The sequence below is a fragment of the Musa acuminata genome, chromosome BXJ3-1 (assembly GCF_036884655.1).
Source record: "Musa acuminata AAA Group cultivar baxijiao chromosome BXJ3-1, Cavendish_Baxijiao_AAA, whole genome shotgun sequence".
NCBI lineage: Eukaryota > Viridiplantae > Streptophyta > Magnoliopsida > Zingiberales > Musaceae > Musa > Musa acuminata.
The window spans coordinates 45,073,223-45,085,191 of record NC_088349.1 but is presented as its reverse complement, the minus strand read 5'-3'; the positions used below and the strand labels follow the sequence as shown (position 1 = coordinate 45,085,191).

Genomic DNA, 11,969 nt, shown 5'->3' with positions numbered 1-11,969 from the left:
CTACTTCAACAAAAAGACCCTTGTAGCACTGGTGGAACCAATCAAGTATGAACCCAAAAATCTCCTCCAACAATAGCAGGATTATATTAACCACTGTGAGGCAGAGATAAAGAAACTGAAAGCCACAGTGGAAGCAGAAAAACAAAAGGCAAAGGAAATTGAGGAAGCCCATCAACAGGCCATTACAATTGTCCAGGAAAACCTCCAGCTAAAACGTGAAGCAGAAGAGCTGAAAAGGAAATACCAAGAGCTGGAACAAGAAAATATGGAACTTGACAGACTCCGCATGGAAAGGGCAGACTTACAAAAGGAGATCAATCTCCTAAAACAAAAGGAAAAGGTTGAAAAGGAAAGCACCTATGTCTTACTAATGGAGGAAAAGCAGCAGATACTATCAGCCGAGACGAAAGAAGCCGCCAAACCAGAAAAAATAAAGAATATACTATTCAACCTTAAGGTACAACTTGAAATACCCAATGCTCCTATAATCAAAGTAAATGCCATTCTAGACACATGGGCCACCACCTGCTGCATAGATGAAGGCGCGATACCTAGGGAAGCACTGGAAAAGAATCCCTACCTGGTACATTTCAATGGGATTACATCAAAGACAACAATAGATAAGAAATTGAGAGGAGGAAGGATGATGATAGGTGACAACTCCTTCAGAATCCCATACACATATGCATTCCCTATGAAATTAGGGGATGACATACAGATGATAATCGGGTGCAATTTCATCCGCGCCATACAAGGAGGAGTCAGAATTGAAGGAAATACGATAACCTTCTATAAGAACCTAACCACTATTAACACCCTCCCATATGTTCCAGTTACAGCTGCAATAGAAGAACTGGAACTAGAAGAAGAAGACTACATCCAAATTCAGGAGCTGGTTCTATACTCAACCGAACCTCAAAAGGACGAAGACAAACTCAGAGCACAGTTTGGAAGCCTGATCGAAAAATTAAAGGCCCAAGGGTACATTGGTGAAAATCCTCTTCAACACTGGAAGAAAAACGGGTTGATGTGTGAACTGGAAATCAAAACCCAAACCTTACAATAGAGGACAAGCCATTAAAGCACCTCACGCCTCAGGCCAGAGAATCCTTCTCTAAACATGTCAAAGCACTTCTGGACATTGGCTTGATCAGACCAAGCAAAAGCAGGCACAGGACAACAGCAATCATAGTCAACTCTGGCACAACAGTAGACCCAGTCACTGGCCAGGAAAGAAGGGGAAAGGAAAGAATGGTCTTTAACTACAGAAGACTAAATGACCTCACTGAAAAAGACCAATACAACCTACCAAGGATAAACACCATACTAAGAAAAGTTAGCAATAGCAAGATATGCTCCAAGTTTGACCTAAAATTCAGATTCCATCAGGTAGCAATGCACCCGAACTTTATAGAATGGACGGCTTTCTGGGTACCAGATGGACTATATGAATGGCTGGCAATGCCATTTGGGCTCAAAAATGCCCCCGTAATATTTCAGAGAAAAATGGATGACTACTTCAAAGGTACGAAACAATTTATAGCAGTCTATATAGACGACATCCTAGTATTCTCTGAAAATACGAAGGACAATGCTAGGTATCTTCATAAAATGCTAGAAATCTGTCAAGAAAATGGATTAGTATTAAGCCCGACAAAAATGAAGATTGCAGTCAAAGAAATAGAATTCCTAGGGGCAGTATTAGGAAACTCAAGGATTAAGTTGCAGCCCCACATAATAAAAAAAATTACTGAATTCAAAGAAGAAGACCTAACAACCAAAAGGGGTTTAAGGTCTTGGCTGGGGATTCTAAACTATGCCAGGAATTACATTCCAAATCTCGGCAAACTCCTAGGGCCTCTCTACTCGAAAACAAGCCCAACAGGAGAAAAGAGACTCAATGAACAGGATTGGAAGCTTATCAAGGAAGTCAAAAGCAAAGTCCAAAGGCTTTCTGATCTAGAAGTACCACCCCCAGATTGCTGCATAGTTCTAGAAGTTGATGGATGTATGGAAGGATGGGGAGGAGTGTGTAAATGGAAAAATAAAAAAGGAGATCTAAGGAGCACAGAAAGAATCTGTGCCTATGCCAGCGAAAAATTCAGCCCCATCAAATCAGCTATTGACGCAGAATTACACGCAGTCCTGAAAACTCTCGAAGCCCTAAAGATCTACTATCTGGACAAAAGAGAGATCCTGATAAGAACGGACTGCCAAGCCATAATCAGCTTTTTCAACAAATCGGCCCAAAATAAACCATCAAGAGTCCGATGGATGACATTCATTGATTATATCACCGGAAGTGGGGTTGAAGTCCAATTCGAACACATCGAAGGAACAAGTAACATCCTCGCTGACTCCTTATCTAGATTAATCAATATTCTTTTAAATGCAGGATGGAGGGAAGAACAAAAGGACCAACTATCATTATTGGCGGAAGCAACCCAAGAACTCAATGCCAAGCCCAACCCAAAGGCGGAAGCCTTTCTGAATTAAATAGCCTGCAAAATAATAACCTCCTATTCCAGTACACCGATAAGCTCACCTGCCTTCAAAAGGGAAAGAAAAGGTTACTTAATGACGAAGACTCCACAAAGAGGACACTCGAAATCTTACAACAGAAGGCAACAGAACAAGCAATCAATGCCTTGCAGCAATACAGAGACATCCACTCACTTAAAGTGGAAGAGTACCGGCGGCGAAGCTCAGGGAAAGATAACTGGTACAAAGACTGGCAGGTACCAGTCAAGCTTTGAAGTATGAGAACTAGTGACCTAACAAGTTTTGAAGTATGACAATTGTTTTGAAGTATGAGAACTAGTGACCAACTCAAAGAAAAACAAAAGCTGCCGGAGGGTTGAACAACTTCTATCAAGACTCAGCCCATGACTTTATTTAAAGCCTGCAAATCACCTAACAAGTTCAGTCTTTTGCAAATCAGTTCTTTGTTATCCTTTTGCAAATCAGTTCTTTGTTATCCCTCTTAGTATCATATTAATCCTAACAATTGGTTTAAAACCCAATTTGGTGTAATCAGAGCGAGGTTACTCTCAATTTGGTTTAAAACCCAAGAGAGATAATTTTCGCTGATAATTATGAGGGTCATTCTATCACACGTTCTTCCATGTTCAATGGAATGAACTACACTTATTGAAAAACTAGAATGAGGATTTCTTAATTTTTATGGATTTTGAGTTATGGAACATCGTCGAAAATGGATTTCAAAAGTCTTCTCTTCTAATAAACTATTGGAATGATTTGAAGAAGAAGACTTTCTCCTTGAATGCTAAAGCTATGAATGCTTTATTTTGTGCATTGGATAAAAATGAATTCAATCGAGTTTCTATTTATGAAATGGCTTATAACATTTGGCATATATTTAAAACATACATGAAGGCACGAGTAGGGTAAAGGAGTCAAAAATTAATCTTTTGGTTCATAGTTATAAATTGTTTCGCATAAAACTAAGTGAGACCATTAGAGACATGTACACCCTATTTACAAATATCGTTAATGGTCTAGAAACACTTAGTAAAAGTTTTTCTAGTTTTAAATTTATTAATAAAATACTAAGATTCTTTCCAAAGAGTTGGGATCCTAAAGTAATTACAATTTAAAAACTAAAGATTTGAACAACTTCTCACTCGAAGAACTTATCGGGTCCTTGATGACCTAAAAATGACATACAATGTATATGAAGAACTTGAGAACAACCTTCCAAAGAACAGAAAGGATTTGACACTTAGAACTCAAGAAGACCACTTGAGAGAAAACTCAAGTGACGATGATGATGATGATGATGATGATGATGACTTGGCACTTCTAACAAAAAATTTTAAAAATTTCATAAATAGGAACAAAACTAAACATGACATAAAAAATAAAAATAAACTTTAAAAAGACCAAATAATTTGTTACGGATGCAAGAAGTTAGAAAACTTCAAAAATAAATATCCCTAAGTGAAGAAAAAGAAACCGAAGAAGAAGAAAGTGCTAAAAGCTACTTGGGTCGATTCGAGTGCATCCGAAGGCGAGGAGCCAACCAACAAAGAAGTAGTGAATTATGCTGTAATGGTGCTCAATAATGAGGTAAGTGACCTAAACAAATCCCATTTATCTTATGTTGAGTTGCTTAATACTTTTAATGATTTGTTTGATGAATGTAAATTAGCTAGTAAAAAGTATAAATTATTTTAAAAAAAGCATGCTTCTCTTGCTAGTGAATTTGATATATTGAACATTGAGCATGATAATGAAATATTACCTCATATAAAATGTGAAGAATTACAAATGCTTAAAAAGGAGAATTTGCTTCTACATGAAACCTCAAAAAAATTTGAAATAGGAAACAAATCCTTAAACTTGATCATTGCAAAAAGGGATCATGTTCATAAAAGAGATGGAATCAACTTCGTAACACTCATAAAAAGCCAACCATTATTATTAAAGGCCAAACCTTGTATGTTTTATATTGAAACAAATGTAACTTTTATTGCAACTTTAAACATTATGCTCATAAATGTACATTTAAGAGGTATAGTTCACATAAGTTAATTTGGGCCCCTAAAGGAACCTTAAATAACTCAATGCAATATGATAAGCTAGGTAGATCTATTTATAAGGAACCCAAAATGGATACCTAAAAGAAAACTCTCATTCTTGTAGATATGTCTACAATCACAAGCTAGGAGCAAAAATGATATTTTGATAATAGATGCTCAAGGCTTATAACCGGAGATCCAAATACTTCATAAAGCTCTCTAGCCAAAACAATAAAGGAAGATCTTTATAATTAGAACTATCGGTTAAAAAATAATTTTAATTGAAGATATTTTATATTCAATGAAATCATGCTTGATGATTTAATGTTGCAATGATTATTTGAAATCTTATGTTTTAGAATTATGTGTTACACATTTGATCTTGATGATTTTTGTAAAATCTTGGTTTTTGATTTTAAACGATGATGCATATTTTTATTTGGCATAAAAGACAAAGACATGCTTATATAAAATAAATCACAAAAATTAAAACACATAAAAAAGAGAATACATTATTCTTGAAAATGTCTATATCCCTAAAATCTTATCAAGTTTTTAATAAATCTATTTATGTCATTTTGAATCTCTTGAAAATAATTTTGATGATTTGATGATTTAAATTTAAATAAATTTTATCCTAATCATGATCTTGATTTTTTGATATTTGATACTTGGGTTTTTGATAAACCCTTCAATTAAAGATAGCTTATGTAGTGTCTTTTGGTGTTAAATAATGAAGCATGATTTTTTTTATGAAATATTAGAGCATACTTAGCTATCCTTAAATCTTATAGGAAACTATCTACATTGCTTCCATTGGGTTTTTCGAAAAAAAAAGAAAGGAGGGGGATCGGTGATAATGACTTTGGATTTGTTGAGATGAGATGTCACTATTTACAACTTGAGATGTACCATACATAAAATAATCTTCTTATTTCTTGAAGATATTTTTTAATATAAATATTGATTCTTTCACCTCGTTTGTTTTTAAACTCTTCATTAAACTCTTCTCCCACGATGTTGCCCATCATTAACTAAGGAAAGGAGTTTTATAAATAAACCATGATATATAATTTCTTGATTTCTGTAACTTGATTTATATTATAAATTTTCATGTATTTATGATTTGTATGATTGAATCATTAATGCACATGGATAGAAAAGTGTTGGCCTGCTCATCTTAAAAGTGCTGTGAAGCTTGCACTTTCAATAAGTAAAAAGTGATGACTTTGAATGCTAAGTTTAAGATTAGTAAATATTAGCTTGAATGTCTTTGGATTTTGACTTGAATGATTAGTATCTTTAGAATGCTAAAAATGGCTGCTAGGTTGTAACTGATCAAAAGTTGTAGCTTGAAGATAGAAGGGAGTGCACTAGCGGTAGCACCACTGGACTTGCGATGGCACCGCCAGAGCACACTACCCGTAGGCGGTAGCACCACCAGCAACCCTCCCCTATAAAATCTCTTTTAGGGTCGACGGTAGAACCACCCCCAACTCTCTCTACACGCCTCTAAATCTCTCCATACCCCCATTCCTCTTACTATCCCTCTAGAAACTCAAGAAAATCCTCATCCTTTGTAAATCTAAAGATCAATCTCAACTTTCTAGGAGATCACTATAAGGGTAATCCTCAAAACCTTTCTTTCAATTCATTGATAGATCTTTATTCTTATATGTATTTCTTTCATTGATAATATGTGTAGTTTCATGGCATCTAGAAGATTCTCTAGGGACAAAAGAAAGAGGGGATTAGATGAAACCTATGATTCCATGCTTTTTGATTCTCCTAAACATACCCTTAAATTCCCAACCTTTGAGTCTAGAAGTATATATAAGCGAAAATATATAGATTTAGAAAAATTGAATAATTTGAACGGTTCGCTAACTTGAATATCTTTTCGATTTTTCAAATGAGTGAACTCATTTATCCAAGACTTGTTCGGTTGTTTTATAACAACTTGCATATGGATGAAAATTATAGAGTGTCCATTTATCTCCTAGGGTATCACATACCCATTATGGATAGTGTAATTTGTAACCTTATAGAAATTCTTGAAAAAAAAAGAGGTTGCTACTTTAGAGGACAATGTGACATTGAATTAGTTGAGGCTACATATTCTAAGGCATTAGGCACTATCTTTGGTAACCCAAATTTGTCTATCGTTCCAAAAAGTTATGAACATTTACTACCCTTTAGCACAAAATTGCTTCATCACATCATAATAAGTATTCTACTTCCAAAACAACATCATCATGATGAAGTCGGTCAAATAGAATTAGGAACTATGTATTGGATTATGGTACGACATGAAAAATGCTTTGGATATCTAATACAACAAAACATGATTGATCTATCCATAAAAGATATGATGCTTCCATATAGTGGTTTAATTACTAGACTAATGCATACTGATGATATAGTTATTCCACCTGATGAAGAAACCTTAAAACTAAATCGATTCAATGTCATCAATATAAATATATTAAGGAGATTAAGATGCACAGTAAAAAAACAAAATTTGGACTAGATTACTCAGGAGGACTGAACCTCCCCTATCTGAACCAAAATCAAAAACACCTATATAGGAAAAGTCATTCTCCTTCTACCAATCCCTTTGAGGTAGCACCTCTAACAGAGCAAGCACTCTTCTCATCTACCGATTCAATAGTGACTCAACCGAATCGAATTAAACTACATCAAGAACATATCTTAACCGAGATGTAGTAAATTTTGATTTAATATTTTATTTAGATATTTTATTTAGATATTTTATTTACCATCACCTAGGTTGTGTATTTTTTTTTTATCGATAAAAGGGAGTAGGGAAATAAAATATACCATGATGAGTTGTACTCTTTGATATACTATACTTCTTACATTCTAATGTACCTTTTGAGGTAATAGAGATAAAGAAATGAAGAGAAGATGAGGGTAATTTATGAATCCAATAACAAAATAATTTTAAACGAGCTTATCTTTTTCATATCAAATAAATTGATTCAACCTAGATAATCTAAAGTCAACCAGGGTCAACTAATATTAATTTTTTTTTATTTTATAAAAAATATTTTGATAAAAAATAACCTTTAATAAAACTAAATATCGGAACGTGATATGATAAAATCCCATTATTAGATTTTTTTTTCTTTTTGATAAATTGCTTAGATTACATTGAATCTACATTACATAGATGCATTGCGTCCCTTTTTCTTGTACACATAAGCTTGTGCAAAGTGAAGGTACAGAAGCAACCCCAAAGTACTGAGACCTGCAAGTAACCAATAGAAGTAATCGAGATGGGCACGGTTTAGATTGTCTGAGAACCAGCTCTCCCCCGTTTTCTTTCTGCTGGCTTTGTCGATGACGGACACCAGGAATCCGCTGATGAAGCTGCCGATGCCAAAGATGCTCAGGTAGAGCGCCAGCCCCAGACTCCTCAATGCATCAGGGACTTGGTCGTAGCAGAATTCCTGCAAGCCAACCATGGCGAAAACATCTGCGACCCCAGAGAGGACGTACTGCGGCGCCAGCCACCAAAAACTCATGGGGATCACGGCCTCGGGCTGGTTCACGAGTCCGAACTCCCTTGCCGTTCGGAGTCGTTTCATCTCAACCAGAGCTGCTGCCACCATGGAGGCGAGTGAGAGGACCAATCCGGCACCGATCCTCTGGAGCGTGGTGATGCCGGAAGGGAGCTTCGTAAACTTCCTCGCTACCGGCACGAGAATCCTATCGTAGACCGGGATGAAGCCCACGATGGAGACGCTGATGAAGACTTGCAGGGCTGCCGGCGGCACTTCAAGGTTCAAGTATATGAAGCCTATCCTCCTGTCCAAGGTGCTGCCTTGCTTGGTGAAGAGCGTTGACGACTGGCCAAATACCATAGCGTAAGTCAAGCAGGTCGCCCATGTCGGCAACAGTCGAAGCAACCCCTCCGAGCCTTCTCCACAACCAACATCCCTGCAGACGAATTCATCATCTTCCTTGGTCAACGACGAGGAATCATAGCTTAAGGATGTTATATATCAGCGGAGTATGCAAGCATGAACCAAGTGCGGTACATATACAAGAGACTGTTCCAGAATTCTCTTACATGGAATTGAGTCCTCCTCTATCTTCTTCCGTTGCCAAGTGGACGGTTCTCCGCATGCAAGCGAACGGGCTGTTCTCCAACGGGTAGAAGCGGTAGGTGTTGGTTCCGAGCAGGAACACCAGCAAGGCGAGCAACATGGCGGCGCAGGGGATTCCGAAGCCGAGCCCCCAGCTGATGTAGTCTTGGACATAGCTCAAGACGATGACGGCGACGAGGACGCCGCCGCTGAACCCCAGGTACCACCAGTTGAAGAAGGAGCTCTGGGCCGCGCATTCGCCGGGGTGGTTCTCGTCGAACTGGTCGGCGCCGAAGGCTTGGACGCAGGGTTTGTGGCCTCCCTGGGCAAATGCCATGAGGTAGAGGGAGGCGTAAAAGAAGGCCACCGATGAAGGTGAAGGTGGGCAGCCTGCTGGATCTACGGTGGTGTCTCCGCATTTGGCAAGGTGGAGGGAGGGCAGAAGAGATGAGAGGGTCAGCATGGCCAGGCTCTGTGGTTCCCTCCGTTTGGAGACAGAAGGAATGTTAAGACACTTTCACATAACCGGGAACAAAAAGAAAAGAAAAGTGAAACGGTGGAAACGGACCAGCATGTAAAGCAGGGAGGCGATGACAATGGTGCGGTAGCGGCCTAGGTAGGAGTCGGCGAGGAAGGCCCCTAGGAGAGGCAGCATAGCCGCCACGCCGTTCCACGCGTTGATGGCCGCCGCCGCAGACGCCGTCGACTCCCCGAGCGGACCCGTGAGGTAGGATATCAGGTTGGAGGATACGCCGTAGAACGCGAACCTCTCAGCAATCTCCACCGCTGCGTGAGATTGATCCGGATCAGACGGTCAGCGGAGATCGATGATGATAAGGCGGTGGAGGAGAAGGGTATGGCAGTACCTATGATGAAGAGGGCGGAGGTCCAGCCGCCGGAGGCGGAGCGGGAGGCGGGGCGACCACGGTAGTCGATGGCGCCCACGACGTAGTCGGGGTAACAGCGGGAGAGGAGAGGATCGGTGACCATCTCGCCTTTCCGCCGCACTCACTGCCCCTTCCCCCTCCCTCTAGATTGACGAGGGGCGACCTCATTTTTCTCTTCCCGTGCATTTTGTTCGATAATTTACTGAAAACACCGTAATAATAAACTTTTGCTAAGATGATACCTTATATTTGATTTTTATCATGAAACACTTTTTATTAATTTTTTTATAATACTGTTAAATGAGGCGGTTTCAATCTTGATCGATTCCGATAAGGGTCTCTGAATTCAGGTTAAGTTGTTTCGAATATGATCCTATTGGATTGGGTTAAGTCAGATCCCTTTCAAATCATTTTGAGAGGAGAATGAGTGAGAGGAGAAGAAAGTGACCGAGTGATGGGTTAAGTCAGATCCCTTTCAAATCATTTTCAGAGGAGAACGAGTGATTGGAGAAGAAAGTGTCGGAGATGGAGTGAAAATGGAGAAGGTGAGAGATAATTTGAGAAAATTAAAAATTAATTTGAGACTTAATTAAATCAAATTAGATATTTAAAATTTTGTGGAACTGATCTTATTCAATTCATATAAAAAATAGGTTCAGTTCTAAAAAATCGAGTTAAATCTAATTAAAATCATTTTAGGTTTATTTTGAGTAAAATAAAAAAAAAGAGTATCTCGGTTAAAATTAAATATGGGGCGTAATAAGATAAAAATTTATTACTAACGATCGTTTTGATAAATTATTATTATTAAGTGTCTTGTACTTTGGACGGGAATCAGTATGAACGCGCGTCACGTAGTTTACACGAGACCTCAACCTCGATTAATGTGGCCGTCTTTTTCCCTTCACGAAAATAATGCACTTTATCCATTTGCTGCAGACAACTGAGGGAGGTTGGGACGGGATGGGCCAACCCACGTCGCAAATTCCGTGGGGCGGCGTCCCCGCATCAGAAAGTGGGTCATAAAAGAACGGTGTACGTTCGGCGGGCGCTGGCGTCGGGTCAAAATTATGCGGAAGCTTTCGTCAGAAAGTGGGTAATTCAAAATTAAATTGAACCCATGTCTTCGTCAGACGCGTTTCTATTTCAACCTTGCGAAGGGGCAGGGCAGGGCAGGGCTCTGACGACTTCTTTTTTAGTGAAAAAAAAAGGTTTTTGTGAATAGAAGATATGTTTTGATATTTATCTTTATATGTATCAGTTACTTCACTGGAATCAGTGCGACTAAGACGGTCTTTCTATAAAGCTTAGAACAAATTGGACGCATGACGACCATATGAGTGGTCCGGGCGAAAAAAAAGTTATTATATATATACATATATATGTATATATATATACATATATATGTCCATATATATATGTATACATATATATGTATACATATATATATACATATATAGACATATATATATATGTATGTATATACATATATATACATATATACAAATGTATATATATGTATATATATATATATACATATGTATATATGTATATATGTATATGTATATGTATACATATATATACATATGTATATGTATATATATGTATATATATACATATATATATATATGTATGTATATGTATGTATATATATATGTATGTATATATATGTATATTTATTTATATGTATGTATATATATATATGTATATATGTATATGTATTTATATATATGTATATGTATTTATATATATGTATATATATGTATATACGTATATATATATATATGTATATATATATATATGTATATATATATATATATATATGTATGTGTATATATATATATATATATATATATATATATATATATATATATATGTATATATATATATGTATATATATATATATTTATATATATATATACATATATATATATGTATATATATATGTACATATATATATACTTATATATACATATATATATATATATATATATATATATATATATATATATATATACCTATATATGCACACACACATATGTATATATATATATATATATATATATATATATATATATATATATATATATATATTTATAGTATTAGTGCACTATAAATATTTTTATATGAATACTATATATGTCAATATTTCATCCAAAAGTGAAATAGGGATATTATCAATAAATAAATATTTATTAAAAAATTAAAATATTAATGTTATTTTATTTTATTAGAGTAGTATTATTGAATCTTAAATTTTGATGATGAAACTAATTGATTAGTTTAATTGGACTAATAAACTTTTGAGGTAAGTGACATAAGAAATATTTCGGACTCAAACCACCAAAGGGCTAACTATTGAAAAAAAATCAAATATTATGTATGAAAATTATCGTGTCAAAAATTGGATATTAAGTTGTAGGATTGCT

The 11,969-nt window shown here is 36.4% G+C and overlaps 1 protein-coding gene across 1 annotated transcript; it reads right to left on the bottom strand.

The window, feature by feature from the left end:
- Positions 1 to 7,659: 7,659 nt before the first annotated feature.
- On the bottom strand, positions 7,660 to 9,744 carry LOC104000595 (protein NRT1/ PTR FAMILY 5.10). The gene is made up of 4 exons (XM_009422678.3): positions 9,520 to 9,744; positions 9,222 to 9,439; positions 8,638 to 9,125; positions 7,660 to 8,504 (listed from the first exon to the last, which is right to left on the bottom strand). Exons 1-4 carry the CDS (start codon positions 9,641 to 9,643, stop codon positions 7,727 to 7,729), a joined length of 1,608 nt encoding a protein of 535 aa, XP_009420953.2. The 5' UTR covers positions 9,644 to 9,744; the 3' UTR covers positions 7,660 to 7,726.
- Positions 9,745 to 11,969: the final 2,225 nt, after the last annotated feature.

Bases quoted from the DNA above. Each gene is read 5' to 3' on its own strand.
- LOC104000595 (XM_009422678.3), bottom strand. From the start codon at position 9,643: ATGGTCACCGATCCTCTCCTCTCCCGCTGTTACCCCGACTACGTCGTG. The intron at 9,440-9,519 runs GTACTGCCATAC...AATCTCACGCAG, and splicing joins CTCCGCCCTCTTCATCATAG to CGGTGGAGATTGCTGAGAGG. The intron at 8,505-8,637 runs GTAAGAGAATTC...ATTCGTCTGCAG, and splicing joins AGAGGAGGACTCAATTCCAT to GGATGTTGGTTGTGGAGAAG.